Genomic DNA, 26,734 nt, shown 5'->3' on the forward strand with positions numbered 1-26,734 from the left:
AACAAATAAATGCAATGTGACCCAGCTGTAATTGCTGTAGTGTATTCTTTTTTCTGTGTTGTGTGTTTTTTGCTTTATTAAATTTTATGGAGTTAAAAGTAACTTTAAAGTTTTTATTAAACTTTTAAAAGTTTTTTTCAGAAGGCCAATTCTCCTGAAGTAAAGATAATTTAAGACACAGGACTTTGGACTCTGTTATATGGCAAACTAGATTCTACTTTTATTTCTTTCAGTCAGATAGCAAGAAATCAAATGAGTAAATCTGTAATTTAGCACAGTATGTAAAATCCAATTTAATACATTGCATTGGAGAAAATCAACCTGACTACATTTACCGAGGACATCATGCATTACATTCATGAAGCAACATTAACAAGTTAGCTGTGACTCAGTGATAGTCTGGTTTAACTATTCAAGTACTGAAATAAACAGATTTAACCTAGTAAAGGTTTTATTTTGAGCAAGGAAAACACACTACTTAAAATTACTGATATTAGAACGAGTGAATAATTCACAACGAATACTTTTATTTGACTAATTTTACCTTTTTTATTTTTTTGTTTTGTGCATTGTGAACAAACATAATTAATCAACACAGGGTGAACTGTAATTTTTATAATCAGCTATGCAATTAGAAATTCCCTTTGAGTTAATATGAAGTATTCAATCTAAAATTTCATTTTCAAAAGTATCGTCGCTAGTCACATTCATTTCACCGCTGAAATGTTTCAGGAAAGAGACCACAAAAATGTTGCAGGCTTGCTCAAATCAAAATTCACTTTCAGATTCAAAGAAATATTTTTTCCATTATTGCTCAGCTCTGCTAACAAATTAGATTAATGATAAGAAATCATTTATTTACCATTGGTAGTTTTACATTAAATATGAAACATCTACCAATCTGGCATAGGAACTGCAGATTATTTAGAGTCAGCTATTAGTTTCAGTGTCAGGGTTCAGAAGTTCAAGCTCAGCTATGGAACCTAGGTATTCTTCTTCAAGTGATTGCTTAGATCGATTCCAATTAGGTGTGCACAGTCGTCTGAAAGTTTTTCCCCTAGCAGCACTCATTGGGTCAGCTGTGGACCCCCCTGGAGTGGCGCCTCCATGGCATTCAATATATGACCCTGCCGACCCAGCGCCTCCTCAGTTCCTTCTTACCACCTGTGACAGTCATTAGAACTGTGGTGACTTGCTTAGCAAGCTCTCCTCGTTTTCCCTAGTCTTTCAGTTTAGTGTAGTTCAGAGTTATTCCTAGTCTAGTTAAGTTTAGTTTTAAGTGGTTTTCTGTTGTTACAGCAGATAGCTATTGGGAGTGGAGGGTTTCCCATTCACCCTGACGGCATTCCACCTTGGGGACTTGAGGTATGCCTAAATCCCAAGGGTTCAAACCCTGCAAGTCTTGCAACAAAGTGTGTGGGGGAAGCACAGCAAGCGGACAAGTGCAGGATTTGTAAAGGGTTTCACCCCAGAACAAAAAAGGAGCGGGACTTTCACCTCAAGCAGCTTCTTCTGGAGGTGGCATTTAGACTGCAACCCACATCAGTACAGCAAGACGTGGCACCAAGCTCATCGATGTACAGTGCCCCGGCAGCAGTGGTAGAAGCGGCACCACAGAAGGACTCTGGAAGAGACTCATGGCACCACCACTCCCTGGCACCGAAACTGACGAGATCAACCCGGCACCGGTCCCATTCCCTGGCGCCAAAGCAGCACCAGAAGCAGGGGAGGAGTGGATCTCTGACTCCGAGACCCACCCCTTCGGAGCCGGCCAATAGGGCGCATCCCATGGAAGAGCACCCAGTGCCAAAAACTTTGGAGATGGCACCGTTGACTTCAGCCCCGCAAGGGGGACCATCGAATCCAGTGCCGTTGGACTCCCTGAGCCAGGTCACTGAGGAGATGGAACTACCATCCACCCCGGACAACATGTGGCACAGTCTCGAGGCAAACCGGCAATGCTTTGTCCCTCAAGGTCTGCAGGGATGGGGTAGAGATAATTCTGGTGGCACCAGAGTGGCCTCGACAACACTGGTATACCACGCTGCTGGAACTATGGGTGGACACCCCGATCATGTTGCCTCTCCTCCCCGACCTGGTCACTCAGGACCATGGTCATCTTCATCACCCCGACCTGTAGTTCCTCCACCTCATGGCCTGGAAGCTTCATGGCTAAACTCCATGGAGCTTCTGTGCTCGGAACAGGTAAGGGAGGTCCTACTCAGCAGCAGGAAGCCCTCTGCTAGAGCCACATATCTGGCAAAGTGGAAAAGATTTACTTGTTGGTGTGACCAGCATCATACACCCCCTCTTCAGGCACCTATGCCTCTCATCTTAGTGTACCTTCTGCACCTGAAACAGTAAGGCCTGGCAGCGTCATCCATAAAGATACCTCGCTGCTATCTCGGCTTTCCACCCGGGAGTGTCTGGATGCTACATCTTTGCCAACCCTACGGTTGGTCAGTTCCTCAAGGGTCTGGAATGGCTTCATCCCCAGATTAGACAGCCTGTTCCCGCGTGAGACCTTAACCTGGTCCTCTCCAGGCTAATGGGGCCCCCATCTGAACCACTGGTGACTTGCTCCCTTCTCTATCTGTCGTGGAAGGTAGCCTTTCTGGTCACCATTACATCAGCAAGGAGGGTGTCTGAGTTAAAGGCCCTTACCCCTGACCCACCCTATATGGTTTTCCACAGGGATATGGTGCAACTCTGTCGTCACCCAGCCTGTCTTCCTATAGTTGTGTCACACTTCCACACTAGTCAAGACATTTTCCTGCCTGTTTTTTTATCCTAAGCCTCATGCCAGTAGCTGTGAGCAGAGGCTCCACTCCCTGGATGTTCAGTGGGCACTAGCCTTCCACATCGAGCACACTAAGCTGTTCAGGCAGTTGAACCAGTTTTTTGTAGCAGTGGCAGACTGGATAAAAGGACTCCGGGTCTCATCTCAAAGGATGTCTTTCTGGATCAGGTCATGCATCTGCATGTGCTATGAGTTGGCCGAAATACCAGCCCCGGCTCTTGCAGCACACTCCACAAGGGCTCAGGCCTCATCAGCGGTGTTCCTGGCCCAGGTCCTGATACAAGCAATCTGCAGGGCAGCAACTTGGTCCTCGGTGCACACGTTCAACTCTCATTACACCATCGTCCAGCATGCCACAGATGATGCAGCTTTTGGCAGAGCGGCGCTCCAATCAGCAATTCCATAACTCCGACCCCACCGCCTAGTAAGGCTTTGGAGTCGCCTAATTGGAATCGATATGAGCAATCACTCAAAGAAGAAAAATGGTTACTCACCTTCTTGTAACTATTCTTCGAGATGTGTTGCTCTTGTTCATTCCAAACCCACCAGCCTTTCCCTCTATTGGAGTAACTGGCAAGAAGGAACTGAGGAGGCTCCGGGTCAGCAGGGTCATATATTGAGTGCCATGGGGGCGCCACTTCAGGGGGTTCCACAGTCGACTCGACAGTTGCTGCTAGGAGAAAAACTTTCTGACAACTGTGCACGTGGCATGCACATACCTCCCACAAAATAAACTCCTGTTTGCCTTGCTGATCTAAGTAGTTCCATTGACTTCAATGACACTACTCATCTGAGAAAAAGATTTCACTTTCAAGATTTTGTTACTTGGTATCATAAAGATCCAGTTCTGTTTTCCCTCTGGTCTGGTCATTGGTACTGGCAGGGATTGGTAGGCGTCACCCAAAGGTGTCTGGATTCTCTAGTTCAAATAGCTTTATGATGCTGCAGGGTATTTCTGTCTCATACTGAATTATTGAGAAAGGAATTTTTAGTGAACACAGTTGAAGTTATATTAAGCCTTGCCTTTTTAAGTTTGCCTAACACGTATGCCAAACTATTTTCCACATTCAGCTATCATTTGTGTAAGGTGAACTCTCACCACAATTCTCTAACATCAATTAAACACATTAAAATCTATCAAATACATTATGAGGCTAATATTAATATTTATTACATTAATAAGTAGGGATTAAACTCAATGTTGATTTCATGGTCTTCAGTTTCCACATCTTCTCTGGGACTCATCTTTATAGCCTCTCTGGTAGTTCCTTTAAAGATGTCAGTTGAAAAAATTATATTCTTCATAGCTATTTTTCTGCTTACATTTCTGTCCCTGTCCATTGCGCTGGAATAAGGGTGAAGACTGTGGCTGTTCTCCCCACTCCATTTTCAGTTTGACATGGACATCAATGGTCTCTGCATCAGAAGTATAGTATGCAAGTGCCCGCACTTCATTACTTTTTGAGTATGGCTTTGTAGACCAGAATCCATTTGCTGTGTGTGTTAGCCTAAAGCCTGGTATCTCGATGAACAAATAATACTTCGTATCATCCCTTAAGTTGTCAAGTAAACTCAAAAAGCTCCTCTTATAATCTTTCATCATCAGGATTATGTCTGTTCTGAGCAAGACGCATTTGTCTCAGCTGCTCATAGAAGGTTTTGCTTCTGATACGCTCTCATTTTTTCCCCTATAATATTTGTTGCCCTGCTAAGCTCCTCTTCCAGCCCCATTACCTTTCACTTATATATTTTGCTAATGGTTAACTGGAGATGAAGCTGTTTCTGAACTGATATTAATTAATAACCTGAAGAAGAGCTCTGTGTAAGCTCGAAAGCTTGTCTTTGTTGTCAACAGAAGTTGGTCTTTGTCTCTCTACTATCCTGGGACCAACACGGCTACAACACTGCAAACAACAATGGAAGATTTTAATTTTTGCACAACGTTATATATATTTTGAGCTTGGTTTCCTTTCACAGTGGTTCTGAGCATCTGTAGTGGTTTTATTTACTCATTGACCAAGTCTGTCTGGGTAATGAGTTGTGTATTCTTAATCTGCAACACCTCTAGCTGCTTGACTTAACTTTCTACAGTTTCTGTTTGCTTATTTCAGTCAGTAATCTGCTTCTTCTGCCATTTTAATACCTGATTTTCAAACCTGACTGAGTATTTGTTTACTTTGAACTGGCTATAATGCTTGTCCTTATCTCTGGAAATTCTGTTCTTTCATACCTTACAAATTCCTCTCACTGCTCTTTCTTCCTGGACACACGCAGGGAACTTCTAAATACGGATGATCTAGTTTCAGAAAGCACTCTCCAAACTTAACCAATTATTACTACGCCCTTGGCACAGTCTTCCTACAAATGAACAAGCTGTTCATACAAACAGGGACATTTGTGTCTAACAATAAGTCACACCTAGATTTACTGTTTTATAGAATCTTGTAGCTTATCTTGAATTATAAAAGGTCACCACTTTATACTATGCCACAATGAGATACACAGACTTTTGTAGGAGCTAGAGGTTACTTGAAAGTTGAGTTATGCAAAGTCTTAAACTTTTAGTAATTAGTAATTTTAGTAATTAGTTATTATAAAGCTGATTCTCCTCCAGTAAACCCCCCCTCCCCCATTAATTAGTACTGTTTAGCCAAAATAATTCAAGGCCAAGGAGTAAGAGCACTGTATACGGTAAACTAGACTCTGGTCATCATTACTGCCATCGAAACAGCAAGAAATCAGAGGAGCAAATGTAAAATACAGTTTAGTGTATAAAAACAGTTCCATACATTTCATTGAGAAAATCAGCCAGATATCATTTACTGGAATTGTCACACTGTGCGTTCAATTAAAAAGTCAGTTGTGATTATTGGTAATTTGGTTTAATAATTTGAAGTTAACAGACTTAAAAGTTTCTGTTAACCAACTAAACAAACTTAAATGGTTAAAAAAAAATACTTAAAATGAATCAAATTTGTTAACCAGTATTTTCTTTATAGTTATTATATGAAATTTAATGAATGTCTGTCACTTTGCAATAAGAACAACAGAGGGTGTAGTGTCAGGTTTCATCGCCAGTGACAGCGGTCAGAAGTTGTCTAAATTTCTCATTTGGAGATCAGATGTGGAAGCTATGTATTTTAATACAGGCAAGTATACTACTTAAAATGAGCGTGAGGATGCAAATACTTAGTCTGTCTTAAGATTCAGCATTTGATGGATGTTGGTTGTCAGGATTCTGTGGTAAAAGATGTAGATGATTTGTATATATACAGGGAGCTGTTAACTTGTTTACTCCTTTGAACCTCAGTTTGGTTCTCTGCCAGGGTCTGGTCCCTGCTGCCATTTGGTCCAATGGTACCAACAGGAATAACTGAATTTACAAAACTGTCTGTATAATCTTCTCTAAATTCAGATATGGCTTTCTCTAACACTGTAGTAGGGTATTTCTGCCTGGCACTGGTCTACTGAACTAGCAATTCCCAGCCTGATGGGAGTTGCTCTTATGAAAGAACTTCTCAGTTCCCATCTTGGTATCCCTCATGTTACTTTCTCTCTACATGTTGCTCCTTTTGTATCTGAACACAGAATGAATGAAGACAGAACACTTCCTTGTTAGTATAGTGGTCATCTTTCAGGTTACAGTTAGCTCTTCCTTTGATCTTCAACCTACAATCTTAATGGCCACAGGTCAGCTTTCACCTTATCCTTGCACTGTCTGAATATACTTATCAAAATGTGCTGCTTCTTTCTATTTCGCGCTGATATTTTAATATTTGTATATTCTGTGATGAACCGTATCTTTAAAAATTGTAGATTTTTATTATGTGTTTGTTTCTGTGAGCGACTGGATGCACAGTAGCTCTTAACAAACAGCCTTGTTATCCTGTTACTGGTTGTAAGGGTGTAATAGAATTTTGTCTTGCTCTGATATAACTTTATGAAAAGGGGTTTTCAAAAAAATAGCTGCCTCTGACATTCTTGGGAGTACGTCTGCCTTACTCCCACTTCTTGTCCTTGGTGGAGAAAGCAGATTTGTAAGCTAACACAGCTGAAGTCAAATTAACCTATCGCTTACCAGTTTGTCCCAGTGTCTCTTTACATTTTATAACTTTGGAGAATCTTCAATAAGTATAAAATGCTAGCTCTAAGGTTACTTAAATAGATTTGAAGGAAGGGGATCATTACACATAGGATGTTTTATGCATAAGCAGCAGTATAGAAAAATATGTGACGATATCTATGCGAGAAGCTGCCAAAAAGGAGGACATATTGGCGTCAAAATATACACTCCTCAGTTTTGAGAAGTTGTTGTTAGTAATGATGTGAAGTGCAGCCAAATACCACAATAATGGGTGCCTTATAGATACTGGATTACTATTATTTGATTTATGTAATTCTGATAGGTGTGCACAAGACTTTATCACAGCTCAAGTGTACCAGATAAAAGAGCAAAAAACAACGAGGAGTCCTTGTGGCACCTTAGAAACTAACAAATTTATTTGGGCATAAGCTTTCGTGGGCTAGAACCCACTGACTACCTGGAATTTACAGGCTAAAGGCATTGAGTGGCTGTAATACAATGCCATGCACCTAAACTAAGGATAATGTGTGGCCGTTATAACTAGAGTGTATCACAGAACAAGTGGGTTTTCTGGGCCTTTTTACAGGAGTGCAAGAACTGACCATTATAGTGGCAAGTCCCCACTTAGCAAGAACAAGGGGAAGACTCTGTCTTTCTAGGGCAGATAAGAAATATGTCATAAATGTGATCAGTTAATTCACTGAAGTAAGTTATACAGTAATCAATAACTTTTTAACATTTAAGCTAGTGATCACACTGAAGAAAGTTTTATAGTTTTAAATTTTGTATAGGCCGTTACAAATTATCACATGTAGATTTTACTTAATTCAGATGTTATCCTAAGAATTTATAATATTTGCTCAACTTTTTAATCGTTCTGAGTGCAAAGACAATAGCAGTTCTGTCATCAGGTTCAAGTACATCAACTCCATCCTAGTTTAATTTAGAGTAATATGCTGATTTGTTTTTTGTAGAAGGCTAATACTTACGCAGATTCTGACAGTGGAAATATGGAGGTGGCCATAAAAGATAAAAATATCACTTTCTGTATCTGGGGAAACCTCAAGAAGAATCCAAGGTACAGTACAAAAGTGACCTTATTTCAAATTAGCTCTATCTTTGTACGTCTCTATGGAATAAAGACTCAGGGCCAGTTTCTGACAACCCTTATTCATGTTGAGTAGCACTTTATTCCACAAGTGGCCCTTATCTGCCTGGAAGGAGTGGGGAGTGTGCCAGACACTGGAACTGTGGAAGACAGCTGTAAGACTGCCTTCTGAGGACTCCCTTGCAAGCCCTAGCGTAGGGGGTCTGCTGGGGGTAGGATGGCTATGTTGGGGCAGGGCTGCAGCACTCTGGAGTGTTAGGACAGCACTGCAGCCTATAGGGCAGCCTAGGGAGGCTTCTGTAACTTATGCCCCCTAGGGCTGTTGACATTATTCTGTGTGCAGCAAAGGAGTCTTGAATCAGGAGAGCATAAAAGTGGCTTGATGTTACATTAGCATCCTTCGATTGGGCACAGAATGTGCTGCACCTTTTAAAGCACAGCTCAGAATCTCACCCAGTGTTCCTAAGCAAAACATCAAGGCTTATGGGTGGAAGATTTTATAATTCTAGCCAATATCTTCTTGTATTAAAATGGGCAGAAGGAGAGTTCTCATTTGAACAGGTCTCTGTCTGCTTGGTCAGAAATGGGACCTCCAGTCATACTATGGCAGGCCAAAGATCCATGGGGAAAAAAGGCCCAAGTTCTTGGGTACCTGATTTGACACAGAATTGATCTCCTTCTGTATGCCTTCTAGCCCATTTCCTACAGTGGCACAGAGGTGATGTGCTTGTTCTCCTAGCTTGGCTCCCTTTACCTTAAGTGCCACCTCAGCTTGTTTGTGCTAACTGTGGAGAGGGACTTAATACAGACAGCAGCTGCAGTAATCTATGCAGAAATGTGCCTAATAAATTAGCCCAATTTACCTATGCGGATGCTATATAGAACAACTGACTCCCCTCCCTCCCCCCTCTGCCTGGCCATAATCCTTAACTGCATGCAGAGCTTAATTCCTTTAATTCTGTTATAGCTATCTTGGAGGGGCTTGTGGCAGCTCTCAGTGCTGGGTGAGCATTTGATGACCCTCTAACTCATTTCTCCAGTTTTGTTCCCCAGACTGTGGCATATGGTAAAAGGTAAAATAGGTGCCTGTATTACTGTGATTAATGTTCTGGAATATTGAAGTGTGATGTAAAAATAAATTATACTGACTTTACTAGAGAATTCTTTTGTTTTAATTCTCTGTTCACAGATTCAAAAATCATATGTTTAGTGATGCAGAAAATGGATTTGACCTTCCAAAGACAGTGGCCACAAGTGATGTTGCTGTCCGCATCTTGCACACTCATTATGATCATATTTCCCCACTACAATGCATTCCTAAATTGCATTTAAAAGTGCAAGCCCCAGAAAGCAAACAAGAATTAACTGTGCTTTATGATATGAAAGAAGAAAAAGAAGGGGAACAAAAGAGTGGAGAAGATAGCGACTTGGTAATTGAAAAGGAATCTGATGGAAGAAAGGTAAGAAAGATGTAAAAAGTACAGCATGGACAGTGCTGTCAGTTAATGCCCAGCTGCATAGTATTACATCTTAACAAATCTTTACATGTCTCCCTTGTGCCTTAAAAAACAAAAAAAGTCCTTAAAATGTTCATTCTCCTTCTAAAAGAATTCCTCCTTTTTGGAGAAGGTCTTGCAGTTGAGTTCCTTATAACTAGTAATGGGCCTACCTCAAAAGTACTAGAGGTTCAGTATGGATAAACCCTAAAAAGGTAAGGGAGGAAATCCTGAGATCTTAACTCAAGTTTTATCCAGGTGAAGTTCTTCTTGAAGTTAACGGGAGTTTTCTTTGAGGAGGACAAAGTAAGAACTAAATATCTCAAGACTTGTCCTATAGTGAATTTTTAAAACACTTTTAAACTGTAGTATCTAAGCACTTAGATACAAAAACTAAAACCAGATAGAACCAAATTCTGTTATTTGCACCATATAGAATTTAGCTCCATAGGTGACAAAGCTATCCATAAGCACTGTTGCCACCACCAACTAAACAAAAAACAAGACCAAACTAAATCAGCTACATGCCATATCACATAAAATGTACGTCATGCCCTGAAGGTTACCCAAGCTCAGGCAGGCCACCAAAACTAGAACATGCCAAAGCTAGTGATTCTCAACTGGAGAATGCTCTGGGGCAGTCCTGCAGAATTCAAATCAAGGACCTGACAGCAAGAGCATCTCAGTCAATCTTAACTGCTGTAGCAGGATGTAGGGTGAGATACAAAAACACGGAACCTTTTGAGCCAATTCCACAAAGACTTTTGGGTAACTAGTCTTCTGCCCACTCCAGTGGCATGGGTTGTTCCTTGCAACTACCCAAAGTATCCTAAACCTTCTCCCTTCCTTGCAGTCACACCCTTCCCTGTAGTCCTTCTCATTTCTGGTTATCTTCTCAACCACCTACCTTTTGAGATTGGTTGGGTTTACCAAGACTGGCAAGCTCTGAAGCTGCACAAGGTGTGAGATGAACAAATTGCAATCTTACAAATTTGGGGGCTATGTAGCTGCACCATCCATTGTAGACCACAAGCGAGGGAAAGGCCAAATTCTTAGGAATTTGAAGTGACCATCCTCAGCTTAGGGCACAGCACACAGATTGCCACACTGGCTGGACTGCCATGAATCTTGAGAGATAGGGGAAGGAGAAAAGAAAGAACAGCAATTGGAGAGTAGAAATGACTGTTTTGATGGAACGTTGTAGTAGGAATCAAGATCTGTGACTGGTGTGGATCAGGGCATGGATAATACCAGATAAAATTGTAAGACATCACTGTAAGAGGGTCATTCAAAAATGTTAATAAGTATTAGAATGAACTGATTCTGTTTACAGAAAATTCAGTGTCCCACAAACCACACACAAGAGTCCAACAGTGTCAGGACAGTCTGAAGGGGTGCAAAGTAGGTTTTAGAATGGAATGGGTCTTTACTCTGGTGTTGTGGCTGTTTAGTCCCTGTATATTGATGGTTTTGCCACTAGAGGGCTGTCAAAATACCATCTCTGTTAATCTGAATCTCTTCCAAGTAATATCCCAAAGGAATACAATGGCTTTTTTACTCTTAGTAGCTTCTATGGCCTGTAGGTTAACAGGCAGTTCTAAATTACTCTTATTCTGCTGCCCAACTTTCTAGATAAATAATTGTAAACTACCATTTTGACATCTTATTGTCATATATTTACAGCAGTGGTTCCTGGCCTTGTTGTGTCTCCCTCCACCACGTTTGCTGCAAAGCAGTGCCTGAGGCAGGTCATCCCCACTCCCTGCTTCCTTTACATAGGATTGCCAATTTTGGTTGGACGTATTCCTGGAGGTTTCATCACATGATATAATCTTTAATTAAAGATTAATATTTAATTCCTGGAGAGTACAGGACAATCCTGGAGGGTTGGCAACCCTGCTTTTACACCATGACACATCTCACCTGTCTTATTGCCTTTCTCATATATTTTTCTGGCTTTTGCTTTTCATTCCTCATTAAGCTCCCTATCTTGTTCTTTCTCCCACTCTTCTCCTCTCTCTTCCAAGTCTTGTTCCCTCTCCAGCAGTCCTCACTCTTTTCCTGTTCCCACCTCAGGGATCCGCTTCTCTCAACCCATGTCGCTCACCTAGGATATCTCTTATAGTTCTGTTTACCCTGAGATTTTCCCTTCCCCCAATTTTTTTCTCTAGTTCTGTCCTTCTTTCTGTTGCTACATGGTCTCTCTCTGTTCCCCTGCAGGGCAGGCATTTCATACAAGTCTGTAGGCTGCTGCCTCTTGCCACAATTCCATCACACAGTGTGTACGGAGAAGCACTTTAATCCACCTAGCGGAGGGGAAACAAATATGCAATGAGTGCCTGGCTACTTTCCCCATTGCTATGCTTCCCAGAAGTCTGCCACAACAGGGGTGAGGGCACATCTAGGATGGAAATCCAAAACTTAAATAACTTTGTTAAAAGGGGAAACAATGAAAGGAATGAAAAGTCTCATAGCATAGGTACAAACAAAAGTCATAATATCTGAGTTCTATGTTTGTTTCTATTACAGTTCCTATCTCTGGCCCTGCATTAGCTTTCTCATCAGAAAAATGAGGCTAGTAATACGTACTTCACATAGTGCTGTGAGGCTGAATTCATTAATATTTGAAAAGTGCTTTGGGATTTTTGGAGGGAAGCTGCTATAGAAATATTACATGTGTTCTCTCTATTTATATATTAATATGTAAAGCTGATTACCTGACTTAGACAAAATCCAGACTGCCTGATTTTTGTACCAAAATCTGGTTTTGTCAGCTAGCAAATTAAAGTGTCATAATGATGCATTCTGGATATTCCTACCCTACAGCCCCATTCCTCCAGTAAGCTTCATGCACATCTCATTGCATGATGAGGACCTTACTCCTTCTCCCGAGGTTCTCATTTTCACAGAGAAGCTACACTATTTTTAATTGTGCCTGTCTCACTGTAATCTAAAAACACGATATTTTACTTTTTAAATAGAGTGCCATCTCTTTCAAAGACAGCATTAAAATTGATCCTGATGAAAATGAGAAGCTAGAAGAGGAATCTGATAAGAAATCAGAAAATGTTAGCACCATTTCAGGAGGTACTCAGATTTTACATGGAGTATTGCAGAATTATATAAACGTCTGATTTTACTCTAGGCAAACACTGGAGCATACAAAGCTAGTGTATATAATGTAGCCCCAACACCTACATGGACAGAACAAAGATGACTTAGATATTGCTCTCATTTTATATATTTATAAAATGTAATACATTACAGGTGTCTTGAGGTTCCAGCGAGGTATCTGTCTTGGCTGAATAAGGTTCTTCCCTTGTTTTTGAGTTAGGCTAAGATTGTCAGTTAACGAAGCTTATGGATAACTGGGAGCCCAGCAATAGTTCCTTACTTAAGCACATGCTTAAGTAAGGTGCTTAAATGCTTAGCTGAATCAGGGCCATAATCCCAGGAAAGAGACCAGTGCTAGTTGTAATCTTCTTTCTCATATAAATCAGCCATCAGTTTCTCCAACACTTCTAGATCCTTTAGTTTAGTAAAATCATTGATTTATTTTTTTACACTTTCTTCTAAAACAAGATGACTCTGTGTTGTGCAGCATTGATTATCTGAGCTATAGAGCCTTTTAAAAGAACTTTCCAGTGGGTGCTGCCCCAGCAACCAAACTGTCAGGTTCACAGCTATGGACCACAAAGGTAGGTATTTCCCTTGGGATTTTTCCAAGGCGTGGATTTTAGACATTAAGCACCTTTAAAAATCCCAGCCTTAATATTAACTAAGACCTGTGCCCAGAAATGGCATAATTATTTTAATTTTTTAAGGTCTTCTTTCTTTTTTTTAGTGTGAAAATGTATGTAAAGAGCAAAGTGTCTTCTCTATCTTGAATATATTTTTACAAGTGTTAAAAAAGATCTCAGTGGTTTAGCTTGGGAGAACAAGTATTTAGTTTTGTTTAGAAGAAGTTTAAATATTTTTTTTATTTAAAAAAAAAGGAAAGCCAAAGTTGTAGTTAATAGTACAGTGGATTTACTACATAGATTAGTATACTATACTATTAATAAGTATACAGAGAGCTAAAATTGTAGTATGCACACAGTATACTACAAAAACTATATATAAAATATGTGAGCATATATAGTATTCATATAAAACTAGCAACCCTTTCCCATCCCACTCTAAAAAGACCTGGAAACACATTACACTGGATATTTTTAGTTTGTTGAGATTACCTCATTTTTAAAAAAATACAGTCTTTTATTTAGCAAGTTTTATAATACAGTTATTTTATCTTGTGTTATTGAACAGAGTTTAAGTGGATCCTCATAATAAATTGTCTTCCTTATACTAACATATTTTTCATGCATTTTTGAACATTGCTAGTGACCATCCAGCCACCTACATGATATTATTACAGGGTGAAAATCCTGTATTATTTTCTTTAAGTGCTTAGAACTTTTAAAAAACATTCACCATTGGAAAGTCTCTTACGAATTTTGGTAAGGAATTTCCTCTAATCCACCATTGCGGATTCTCTAAGGAATTTTGTTCCACAGATTGATCACCCTCCATCCCTTACTAGGTTAAGTATCTTCCTTTTCTAACTTCAGTTTGTGACCCCATGTCTGCCTTACATGCACTTTCCAAAACCCCTGTAGGATCTTATATAACATGGGGGCCAAGTTCTTCCTGTTAGTTATAACCAGTGCAACCTCACTGACTCCAGACCAGATTCTTGCAATGGAGTTTCACAACAGTAAATGACATTTATTGAGGTTGCACAAATTATAACTAAGACCCTGATTCTGTAGGTGAATCTGCTTGAGCAGACCCATGAAGTCACTTACAGAATCAGGCCCTAGTAGTAGGAGAAATGCACCCTTCTCTTTAAAATCTCAGTACTAAAAACATGAGAAGACGGTGCAATCATTAGGTATGGATTAGTAAATCCCGTGGTGGTCATAGGTCTATGCAGCTACAGAGTGCCTTGGTTACAAAGAACAGGGGTACTTGTGCCACCAAGTGCCCATAGCTAGCACATCAGCCACATGCCTAATTATAATTGGGGGCCCTACAGTTCTTAATTTAAGGCCCCACAAAACCTAGGTCCAGCCCTGAATAAGCCTTCTATTCATTTTTGTTGTCCATCTAGTTTTATCCATTCCAATGAATCCTTTAAAAAAATCTGTAGACCACCAGTAGGTGGCGCTGAGATGTTGCAGAGTAGAAAGCCATTTTAAGTACATTTAGACGCTGTATGCGCAAAAAGCATTTGGGATTTGAAATCTTGGTACTTTATTCAGACATTGAATTAATACATGATATTTGGTTGTTATTTAGTGCAGGTTGCACCACTGCAGGTGGCCACTGATGAAAAAGAAGAAGAGATAATTGGCGAAAATATAGTTGATTTGCACCAGTTCACACCAGTGGGTGGAGTGTACCTTATTGATGCACTGAAGCTCCCACCTCAAGCCAAACAAATCAACGGCTGGATCATGGTGGAAGTAGGTCAAGCTCTGAAGCAAAATTGCACCCAATGAATCTCTTTTAGTTCTGATCACCCTGGAAAGAGTTGCCACAGTTCTGGAGATTGTCAATAGAGAGTTCACACTGTATAAACAAACAGTTCTATCTTTTGAGTTTCTGTGCACTGAGATTAAAAGCCGAGTTTTCAAATCATGCTCCTCCGCTGCACCTGCAAACTTTCTTATATACCTGTGGCATCCATATAATGGGGGTGTGTGCATTCAGACAGGTATTCACACAGTCAGTTCTGTTAAATGGAGGTAGCACAAACATCTGAAATCACTGCCTTTGAAAATTCTCCTAAAGATGTTGGTTAAAGGAAAAGGAAGTCCTTGCTTCATTTTATAAACAGAAGGATGGGTTAAAGCCTATGACTGTGATAATGGAGCTTTGAGTTTCGTTCCAGGCTCCGCTGCAGACTTTATGGTTCTTAAGCAGTATGCCTCAGTTTCCCCAATTGTAAAATTTAAGATCACATTTACCTGCATCACAGGATTTTTGCAATGCTGATCTCATTAATAGACATAATTTACATAAACTGCTTTTAGCTCAAGTAAATATGTTCATTGGCGGACTGAGAGACATAACTCCCCATCCCTAACCCAGCACCTTCATGTAGAGCTGCAATACAGCCCCAGTGCAGGCAGTACTTGAATATCAGACATATGGGCTGGAGTAATAGCTGCCGCTCCTCTCTGTGGCTGTACAGTGTTTGTAGTGTTTGAGAGCCTGAGATGGAAGATGCAGAAGAAGCAAAGTGTAATTTTCAAAGTTTCACAGATGTGTAGAATTATCAAATGATATATAAAGTTTTTAGCTCTTTAGATTGTATTTTAGTGAACTCTGCAGAGGACCAAAGTGGATTACAAAATTTAGTAGTCTATTGCTTTTTCTCATGACATTTTATCTTTTCTTCACCTTTCCATCAAAGTTACTTGATGTAGGATTGGAGACATATCCCTATCCTCCAGAATCAGAAGAAACTGAAGATGCCACATATCCACGTATAGGGGTGACTCTTAGACTTCTTGACAGTGTGATATTTTTTGAGGAGCCTGTGGTTGCCAGATGGGATTCTGCAGGTACAGTCAGTCTTCAGCCAGCTGTTACACACAAATGCTAAATCCAAAAACCTCTCAAGTTCAAGTCCCAGAATTCAGATCTGGATTTTAATTTTTCCAAAGTTCCTGGAGTATTTGGAACTCAGACTTTGGCAAGTCCCATTATAGAGATGAGATCCAGTTCAGATCCAGAGTTTGGATGGGCCCTTCGCTGTTCATCATCATTGATTTTTGAAAGCTTAACATTCAATTGGTGCATAATTTCGGTTAGACACAAGATCTTGTTGCTCCCTTATTCAAACAGTCTTCTGTAAATTATTTAGAAGTAAGGAAAATGTTGTATAGTGTTTCAGTCCTCATTCAAGTGATATGTCTTGGCAATTGGCTCCATTAAAAAAAATCTTTCTAAAAGAGCGATAGGCTATTATCTCTGCTTTACTGTTTGGATTTACATGGTTTAGCTCCCATATAGTGTAAATATTAGAGCAAGGCAGAGAAAGTTATTTCATTTTGTGAAAGATTTCAATATTTCAGTATTTAATTTCATTCTGATTAGGAACAAAAGCCCAAAATTTCAAAATTCTCTGTGAAAGGGCATTGAATCCTAACTCTGAGACAGTCTTCTTGGAATGCTGTCCTAGCGCTGCAGATCCTGGCGTCCCTGGGTGCCAGACCCTGGAAGTCCTGGTTTCAGAATTTACCTTGTTTCTGGAGAAACTTAATCAAAATTGAACTGCGTCTGAAGAATGTTTTGATTTCAATAAATCAGTAAATTCCCATGAAAAAATGTTTTGACCAAAGTTTCCTGGTCAGTTTTAGTAAATATGTTCTTCTTCCAATTCTTGCTAATGTCCATTCCATGTTAGGTGTGTGTGCTGGCAGCCCTCCCCCCACCTTCAGTTCCTTCTTACTGCCAGTGATGGTGGCGGAAGATCCTCTTGCTTCGACAAGCAGTTGTACCCGTGGTGCTTTTCTACTCTGCCGCTGATAGTAACAGCTCATTCAACAAGAGCACAGACATCGTCAGCAGCATTCCTGGCTCACATTCTGATCCAGGACATCTGCAGGATCGCAAACGTAGTCATCTGTCCATGCCTTCACCACCCAGCAGGCCTGAGATGACGCTGGCTTCGGGAGAGCGTTTTTGTAATCCGTGCATCCAAGAATCCTGGTCTACCTCCAGAGGCACTGTTTGTGAGTCACCTAATATGGAATGGACATGAGCAATCACTCGAAGAAAAAAAAATGGTTACTTACCTCTCATAACTGTTGTTCTTTGAGATGTGTGGCTCTTGTCCATTCCATGACTCACCCTCCTGACCCTCTGTCGGAGTTCCAGCAAGGAGAAACTGAAGGAGGGGGGAGAGACAATGGCACCTCTTAAACCGGCATATACCCACTCCACTCCAGAGGGTGCCAGAGCTGGCCCTATGGATACCACTGGGGAAAATTTTCTGGCACTGGTGCATGGGGCAAATACAAACCTAACGTGGAAAGGACATGAGCAACACATCTCAAAGAACAACAGTTACGAGAGATAACTAACCGTTTTTTTCCTCAATGTGCAAACAACCAAATTACAATAGCTGGCTTGAATAGAACTAACTTACCATCAATAGTGCTGCAGTTCCTCTGTGCCATTTATTTTAGTCTCAACAGTGTAACAGTACACCATTGATGGTTATAAGAAAAATTATAGCTAGAAAATTTAATTACAGTATATAAATAGATCTTGAGCCAAATTCTACTTTCAAATCATATATATTTAAAAGGCCAAATACTGTTCTCACACCAGTGTTAATCCAAAGTAACCCGACTGGATGTCAGTAAAGTTATTCCAGATCTACATTAAAGTGGAATTTGACACTTCATGTATTAAAGTTTGAGAGTAGTATTTATTATAAATGAGCTCCCAGACTGTTAGCTGCACCATCATCCGTGTTTTCATTTATCATTTTTAGGCTAGGGAGAAATTTTGATACCAATTGTAAGACTATCTTTCTCTTAACATCTATTGTCTGTATTACATGCCTAAGATTCTCCAGAGCTCAGCATACCACTTGACCCAAGTTCAGAATTGTGCTAACACCATCAAAAGCAGCAGCTCTAACAATTTTTTCCTTTTTTTTTTTTATGTATATAATGTAGGCAAACAATGGAGAACTGATGGTATCAGTGACATAAAGTACAAAATGAAAGAGAAACAAATCTCTTTTGAGATGGATGCTTTTTATACAATCACACTGCTTCAGGATGCTCACCTCAATATGCCATATCAGTCATGGGAACTGAGACCTAATGGCACAGATGAATTACTTTTCACTGTTGTTACAGCTTTTGCAGAAGTTCAAATGCAGATTAAGGTACAGTAAATCTCTTGATACATGCAACTCAACTACAGACCCTTATGGTTATTTATCAGAGCTAATTTTTGAGTCAGGCTGCCCTAGTAAGGATGAAAGCGTGAGGATAATTGTGTGTTGACCCCACCCCCTCATCATGGAATTGGGAAGGTGCAGGGTAGGGAATAGAACTGGTGCTTTAGCCTAGGTTTTTGCCCAGAAGGGCCAGCAGGCAGCATACTGCTAACAGAGTTCTAATTAATGTATTTTGAAAGCTGCAGCTCCCCCCCATCCCATGTTAAATTCAGGACCATCATACAAAGCACAGCTCACCACAAATTACCCCTCTTTCCCCCTCTAGTTTATGAGTCTTAAAAGGTAGCTCTTCAATTTTAATGCTACTTGCTTGGTGTAAAATCTCCTCCTCTGATTTACATACACAAATCTACCATCTAGTTACCCTCAAAATCTGACAGGTAACTGCCAGCTGAATTAAGAGCCACTATGGTGGCACTACTTATCCTAAACTCTCTAGGCTGAGAACACTCTAGAGGCAGGGGTGAACAGAGCAGATGAGGTGCTGGGCAATAGCAGACATGCATCCTTCCCAGTGCAGACAGACACCCATTTGAAGTTTTGGTCCTGGCAGCTATTGGTTGGTAGTGCTGGGGATATGGGGTGCAGGTGAATGTGTATGCATCAGAGGTATTTATAAAGTAGACATGAGAAAAAAGTAAATTATTTTTAAAAGGCCTGAAGTACAGAATATCAGTAAAAATGGTTTTTATTGCTTCATGCAACAGGGTAATCAGTGTATGCTGTCTTCAATAACTGTGGATGGGAGTGAAAAACTTTCCCACTTGACAGGAAAATGGACATCTCCAATTGACCTGACCATTGCTTTGAAAAAGGCTGGAGTGAACATTTTCCCATCAGACTACTCTTACAAGTACGTCTGCGTGAACAAGAAGGTGAGACAGCTATGACCTACTTTTTTTTTTTTAAAAAAAAATCCAATTTTCTACCTGTAGACAACATTTTTTGGCACAAAGGTGGATCTACGCCATACAGAACCCTCAGGTACCTGGGTGAGACAGCTGCAGAGCCACCCAAAGGAGCAGGAACCAGAATCTGGCCCACTATCTTTTGCCCAGAGCTTGCCTTCAATGTGGTAGTCTAGCATAAAGTGGTGTGATTTGTTGGATCCGTGGTTTCTGATTTGTACCCTTTATGTTACAGACTCCACTAGCAGAAGACACAACTTACCAACAGATGGCGCTGGTTGCATCTTCTTTTGCTTTCAGTTGGAGCAAGTGGAATCTGGCATCTGGTCAAGATCAAGTAGTTTTTAAGGTTGCTTTTTTAGACTTAGTCCAAAATAATGTAATATATGACTAGATAAGCAACACTGAACTACAGCTAGGTCATGTTTCTGAAATGAAGAGCTTTCTCTAAGGCCTGGCCCCTGGTGAACTCACCGATACCTTTGCTAAGTAACAGTCCTTTGGCTATTGAGATTGCATCTTTTGGGGTCTTCAGTTACTCTGCTTAACAGTTCTATATGCCAGGTGACCTATAAGCTTGGTTATGAAAGTTTAGCACAGTCCAGGGCTACCTGGTCTCTCCAGCTCTATCGCTGGGTACAAAAAGGATTTTCATTCAAAGGTAGGCTGAGGCAGAGTCCTCCATTACCCATTAGATATGTGATGATTTTATTAGTTGGCCAGCTGTAACCTGAGCTCGCCTTCCCTTCAGAGCAGCCCACAGTGCTCCTCTTTTGCAGACAGACCTCAGGTGTCAGTTTTAACATCCACTTCTTTCAAGGCATAGAGAAGGGAGATTCTTCCTCACTTATTTTCTGTTCCCTGGTAGGACAGAGAGGAGCTCTTTTGGCAGGTAGGTAGAGTAGATTCAGTTGCAGCCTCTGACTGCAGGTAAGATAATTAACCCCTTGCTATTATAGGTCATACATTTGCTCCCACCCCCATTTGAGAGGGGAAACTAGTAGTCGTCACACACACACACACACACACACACTTACTTCTACAGGTTAATATACAAAATGTCAAGGTTGAGTAATTTTGTTCTGTAAGACTTACGCAGTGCAAGACAACAGCTGTTAACTCCCACTTGCTAGATACTAAATGCCATTAGTAAATTTGGAGCTCTAAGGCAAATAATTTTAACAGTATTATTGAATAAATGAGTCTACAATATTCCCACCCTTTCCTTGGATTTGATGAAAGATAAATGTCACCATGGACAACTTTAATCACCACCACTTTTCAAAGAATCCTCAAGAGGAATTAGTGAATTGCTATGATTAAGGTATCTTCTGGCCAATCACCAGGAAGCTACAATGTTAATCTGTTTGAGTAACTGAGATGTTAATCCTGGAATTGGAGTTACTTGGCTCAGTGTGTTTAGAGATACTAGATGTGTAGGGACAAATAGTTACATATGCAAGATTCCTGTTGGCCTTCCTGAGGGAGCCTGGCTACCTTGAACAGGACCCTCAAAAGCCAGCAAGCTGGGTGGGGAGCCACCTAAATTAGACAATACAAAATGCAGAGGACAGGGGTATGTGCCTCAGGTAGGGTGGAAGGGACAGTCCAGTTACCACTTATAATTTACAGGCTCTCTTCTGGATTTAGGTGCCTAAACCTAGTTAGCCAGCTCTGACAAAGAATCATGGTGGCCCAATATCTAAAACCACAGTGGTTAGAGCATTCATCCAGGAGGCAGAAGACCCAGGTTTCACATCCATGCTCTTTTTTCTGGGGGTGAGGGGACAGGGGGAGAAGGGGACTTGAATCCAGGTTTCCCACCTCCTGCTGGAAGTGCTGTAACCCATGCACCATTGGATAAAACACCACCTTCTGCTGTTGCATGCAGGGCCTGATCCCATAAGCACTGTAGGCATCTGAGGACATCTACCATATATTAGCCCTCCCCTGACAGAACAAATGCAGGAGCTCAGACTAGACATTTCCCTAAGTCACATACTCCGCATCAGGACTTAAGTGGTGGTGCACGTGCCCACTGACATTTGGCACTATGGGGATTTTGAGGACCTACATTTTGGATTCAGGCACCTTCCTCTTTTGATCAAGACACCTAGGGCGAGATCCAAAGTTACACAAGTCTCTGCTGGAGCAGGTAATTAAGCCTGGGTCTCAGCATCCCAAGCTATCAGCTTTCCTCCCTACATTAACTGTATGTCTATCTAGAAAATGTAGTAATGTTACAGCATTTACTCTTCCATTCTGCTGTAGGTGAGTGAACACCTTAAAACCAATGCTGTTAAAGATGAAGACTGGTCCCTTTATATGTTTAATGGTCAGCGAGCACAAAGGCTTATAATCAGTGAAACTAGCGAAGCCTTCTCAGAAGATCTAGCGAACAATACTGAATTTCATTCTACTCTGTACCATCTGATCAAAGATTTTGCCAGTGAAGAAGCAATTGAAAAAGTAAAGAAAGCCAGCTGCCTATTTATTGATGCTGTATACCAACTGCTCATTGCTACTAGAGTGTTAACATACTCTTAAGCCAATGTTTTAAATTAACTTTATTGAGCATCAAGAACTCGGTCAATAACATTACATTTGATGTCTCATTTCACATGCAAATCAAAACAGCTTTTTAAATGCCTAAAAATGCATTAAGAAAAAGTTTTTGTGAATAAAATTCATTACTTTCTAGTAACTACACATGTAGACCCATTTATTACAAGCTTCAAAAGGAGAGACAGCTATTTTGTAAGTTGTTCTAATCCTGAACAGGATTAAGACATTTGGGAAGATAGTCTTCTGTGGTCAGAGGGGGAAGTTGTATTTCCCAATCATGCTTTAAAATGTTTTACCATTGAACGTTAAGTATAGTCTAAAAAGCTTCAAAAGGGATTTTAAATATACTACCTCAACTCATATTAGAAAGTTTAAGTAATTCTAGACTTGAGAGCTATGTTTACACTAGTTTATATAACACAAATTGAGTCAAAACAGGACGTCTAGGGGAGGAAAAAAAAAAGATTTTACAAATTAAAATACAGATTGTGTGTTATACTGGTGGTGGTCCATTGTGTTGAAGTTTAGTATGTGGCCACAGCAGTTGTTGTAGTGATGTCCAGGAACTTCCAGTTCCCACCGGGGCAGCATCTGCAGGTCTTTGGAGAGAGAGACCTGTGAGGAAGCTTGTGAGTGCAGCAAGGAATACAATGATGGTAAGAGAAATCCAGAGAGTTTTGTTAGCCTTGGAGAAGGAAGTCTTCAGATGAGATGCCCACGATGACATGATGTTGCAACTGTGGAGAAGCCATAAACATAGGACAGACATGCTTTTCTTCAAGGTTTAAATATCATATTGTCTGACTACTAATCCAGAATATAAATTGTATGTATTGAAGACAAGTTTGCCGCTGTACTAATAGCCAGCTACACTGGCATGTTATATTCTGGGTTTACAATGCAGGCTCCAGTCAGCACTAGATGCTAAAGATGTTTTATAGAAAACTCTGAAGAGGCACAAAAACTGTTTTCAAAGGCAAATATGGGATTTCTTCACACATTCCATTCGCGTTAATGGAAAGTGTGTGGCTAAATCTCTTAGTGGGCATTGCAAATATCAGCCATTTTTTCTGCAACAGAAGGGTTTAATGTATACTCCAGTGCCTTCCTCTGTAAATTTAGAATGACAGGGCTATCTGGACTAGGTAAGAACTTAGGCTTTGATCTCCGAGGGGCAGTGTTGAGGCAGAGCACCACACTGCAAGGGGTCACATCTCAAGATGAATTTGTGAGCTTGTCATACCAGAAGTTGTTCTGTTCTTGACTAGCACCAAAAGTAGAGCTTTAACCTGCTAACCGACTACTTAATGCTTCCTACTTTGAAAGGCTGACATCAATAAAAAGTCAAGATTACCACTCTGCTTCCTCTTCCCATGTCCTCCACCGGACCACTACTTCCCCTTACAGAAATTCATGTTTGCAATTGAGAAACTTACGCTGATCCTAGACTCCATTTTGATGGATTTTTCCCCCTTTCAGTAACACTTAACTTCCTTGCTTTGTCTTCTTGTATTTCTTCAACTGGTGGTTCTGCCTGTTTGGTTCTGCAAGTAAGTTTTAGAACTTAAAAGTTTCCTGGTAAACACTCATCAATACACAAACAGGCACATTTTTATAAATAGAGTAAGTATTCCAGTTTACAACAGCTTTGACATGCAACATGGTGTCAAGCGCAAGAAGCAAGCCCACCTTGAAGTCTTGCAGATTAAGTAATCAAGACCTACTTTGTTTCAGACTTTTCTTCCTCAGACTCTGTCCAGGAATATGTGCTAATGAATCGTCGCAGTGAAGGACGCTTCTCATTTTGTTTTGATCCCAGTCGGCCCCTGCCAAATGTACATACTTGAAAATAAGTACTTCAGCTAAAGCTTTCAGATCACAGTAAAGAAAATAACTTCAGTACAAGATAGAGATAAACGAGCATGCTTATTTAATGTTGGGGTAGGCTATGAAGATTTTGGGAAATATTTTTCAAGTTTGACTCCCAGTTTAATATTTAAGCAGAAACTATAAGGTGCCAGATTTTCAAATTTTCACATGTCCTTGCAGTTGAAGTCCATGGGAACGCCGAACCTCTTAAATTTGAACTTCAGGCCTCTTGATGTGGACACTTGGGTGAGAGTGTAAAAGCTGAACTTTAGGGTTTACATAGCATAGACATTTACAGCATTACTTCCAAAAGATCCTTAGTAAGCTACTCCAGTGGAACGGTTTACTACAGCCATAATGAAGTTGAAAAATTAAGGCCCATTTAAAAACAAACAAAAAATCAAGTAGCCTTACCAACTGCTTGATCGTCTGTTGAATTTGTCACTTTTTTCATTTCCATCAGTTCCATATAATTGGGCCTGTAAAAGAAGGTAAAATGCAAACTGACCAGTTTGAGAATGAAAACAGTCACCCTTTGACAACCCTTACTTACCAGCGGCAAACCACTACCAATGTTTCCAATATTCCTGGGCAATGCTGCAATACTGACTCTTCGCAGGGATGATGGCTACACAAAGAAGAGCTATTAACAACTATTATGCATTGGTTAGATTAACTACTAGTTTTAAGCATGTTAATTGGAGGCGTAGATTTATAAAAGTTGATGTTTAGTTAGTATAAACACTAAAAAGATACATCTGGGTAGTACTTGAAGTATGCTTTCTTAAAAAAAATAATTTTACATATTAATATGCGGGTTATTTTCCAGATTAGAAACAACATCCATGTGTATCTGCTACTGCAAATTCTGAAATTTAAAGAGGTCTTAAGTTAACCTACTGGAGCGCAAAATATAGATCCTATTGCCAAACTTGGTTTTAGATATCTCTTGGCTCAGTATGTTAAAGACCACTCTTTTGAGAGCTTCATTGTTGAGGACCCCATGAGAGCAATAGTTGTTGAACTCAAGAGGGACGGGCCTCAAAAAGAGAGATTATGGACCCACTTACAGCAGCACATTGAAATTTTAAAGTTTTTCCTTTGAAATGTTAGCATATCTAATCAAGTTAGTTTGCTTTTGTGAGTTTAGGGAGTTAGAGAGAGCCTAATAGATACAGCTTTCATGTGGATGTCAAGCCCCAGTGGAGTACATGTACAAGGCAGCTCTGAAGAGCACACAGCATTCCATTTACTTTTATAAATTTCAGTGGTACTGGTACCTTGAAGTTGAGAGAACTTGGAAGCTTTTTATTTGTAGATTCATCTGTAAAGAGGAAATGGTATTGTAAGCAGATTTTTAAAGATTGCCATTGTGGAAGAGAGCCAGATGGTCTGACCATCTGCAGGTCCTATTTAAGTTTACAGCAGCTAAGCATCTCTGGGGGGGAAAAACCCAAGCAGCAAGTGTCAAAAACAAATCAGTGTTGTCGTGTCTCTAATATCCTGGGCCAAACATGGCTACAAGGTGGGTGAGTGGATCTCTCACCCACTGGTCTCTCTGAAAAGAGATTTAAAAATGGCCAACGAACAAATAAATACTGGATACAGCTAGAGACTTGTAACCATTAGCTCAAACTACCTAAGCTAGTTAACATTGCACATTAGTGCATGCCCTGTGCAGGAGGGGTCACTTCTTAACTAGACCTTATTAATGAGCCCAGCAGATCTACTTTATCTTTAACAAGTTAAATCTGTTTTTACAGGATGGAGTACTTCTCCATGCCAATTTTTACTCCTTCCTTCTTGGCTAAAGAGCTTCTGCAAGGATGTGTGCGCTGTGCACGTAAGACTAGGATCTTTTAAATTTAAAGAAATGTGCTCTGATTTTCAGAGCGCTGAACGCCTCCAACTTCCATTGGAGTCTCAAAAGCTTGGAGCTTCTGAACTCAGGCCACTGAAGATTGATCAGATGTACATTAAAATGAACATCCAATTTGTAATTTACTGCATATAAGAGTCAAATTCACCAGCCTGTGTTGCACCTTCCAAAGAGGCCTGCTACTCCATGAGTGAAATGAGAGATGTTTTCAGAGATTCAGGAGGGTCTGCTTAAAAGTCTGAAGTTATAGTTGCCCTTAAATGTTTCCAATAATCATCTAAGTTAGGACAATCAATAAGTTTTTCTGCTGCTACACATTACAGTTCGGTATCATAACTGTACAGGAGATAAAGTATTTCTATAGCACCTCCCATCCAAGGAAATCAAGCAGCTTTATAAATACAAGCTAAAGGGCTCAACTGATGGCAGTTACTTAGAAGAGAAATGAAAATATGCTTAGGTTTAACAATTACCTTGATCCCCAAAGGAATTAAAGCATCTTTCATTTTGTAGCAAGACCTGTTTCAACTCCTCAAGTTCTGCATGCTCTTTTGTATACATGCGTTTCAAGTTTTCCACATGTTGAATCATCACTTCTACTGCCTTACTGACACGGCTCTCCTAGCAAAGTAAATGCAATACTCGGTGAAAAACGTTAGCTCTTCAGGACATTGAATTATGCTTGGAGTAAAACCACCCACATAATCATTCTAACTTATGGCCTTTCATATCCATCCACACAACAAACACACACTCTTGTCCGGGGTCTCAACTCACCTCACATCTTGATCACAGCAGCTTCCTTTTCTCAATCTTGCCGCACTCATTCGTTCAAAGATGAATGCAAAGATGCTGCAAAGATCATTTTCCTAGCAGACCACATCACCCCTCTGAATCCCTCCACTTGCTCCCCCTTTCTCTATCATACACAAGCTGCTGGTCTTCAGTTTCGAGGCCCTTCGTGACCTATCATCTCTCATTCACTATTGAGATGTTG

The 26,734-nt window shown here is 40.4% G+C and overlaps 2 protein-coding genes across 6 annotated transcripts in view; one reads left to right on the forward strand and one right to left on the reverse strand.

Annotated features, from left to right (window-relative positions):
- The window catches only part of DNAI7 (dynein axonemal intermediate chain 7), a 41,645-nt gene extending 19,146 nt beyond the window's left edge, over window positions 1–22,499 (forward strand). For 2 of the 5 annotated variants that reach the window (XM_073317826.2, XM_073317845.2), the window contains 9 exons: window positions 7,859–7,962; window positions 9,182–9,452; window positions 12,470–12,575; window positions 14,829–14,995; window positions 15,949–16,099; window positions 18,227–18,441; window positions 19,224–19,391; window positions 19,660–19,773; window positions 21,696–22,494. In XM_073317826.2, coding sequence (XP_073173927.2) covers window positions 7,859–7,962; window positions 9,182–9,452; window positions 12,470–12,575; window positions 14,829–14,995; window positions 15,949–16,099; window positions 18,227–18,441; window positions 19,224–19,391; window positions 19,660–19,773; window positions 21,696–21,971 — 1,572 coding nt within the window. In that variant the 3' untranslated portion in view covers window positions 21,972–22,494. Of the gene's footprint in view, window positions 1–7,858; window positions 7,963–9,181; window positions 9,453–12,469; window positions 12,576–14,828; window positions 14,996–15,948; window positions 16,100–18,226; window positions 18,442–19,223; window positions 19,392–19,659; window positions 19,774–21,695 lie in introns of all 5 variants that reach the window. The other 3 variants (XM_073317836.2, XM_073317854.2, XM_073317864.2) reach the window with 3 other exon arrangements.
- IRAG2 (inositol 1,4,5-triphosphate receptor associated 2) overlaps window positions 21,974–26,734 on the reverse strand; it is a 61,122-nt gene continuing 56,361 nt past the window's right edge. Inside the window, exons 32-38 of the mRNA XM_073317813.2 lie at window positions 26,211–26,358; window positions 25,133–25,182; window positions 24,412–24,486; window positions 24,273–24,337; window positions 23,714–23,815; window positions 23,426–23,533; window positions 21,974–22,726 (exon numbers count right to left, since the gene is read on the reverse strand). Of these exons, the coding sequence (XP_073173914.2) occupies window positions 22,483–22,726; window positions 23,426–23,533; window positions 23,714–23,815; window positions 24,273–24,337; window positions 24,412–24,486; window positions 25,133–25,182; window positions 26,211–26,358 (792 nt within the window). The 3' untranslated portion in view covers window positions 21,974–22,482. The remainder of the gene's footprint in view (window positions 22,727–23,425; window positions 23,534–23,713; window positions 23,816–24,272; window positions 24,338–24,411; window positions 24,487–25,132; window positions 25,183–26,210; window positions 26,359–26,734) is intronic.

The sequence above is a fragment of the Lepidochelys kempii genome, chromosome 1 (genome assembly GCF_965140285.1).
Source record: "Lepidochelys kempii isolate rLepKem1 chromosome 1, rLepKem1.hap1, whole genome shotgun sequence".
NCBI classification, from domain to species: Eukaryota; Metazoa; Chordata; order Testudines; family Cheloniidae; genus Lepidochelys; species Lepidochelys kempii.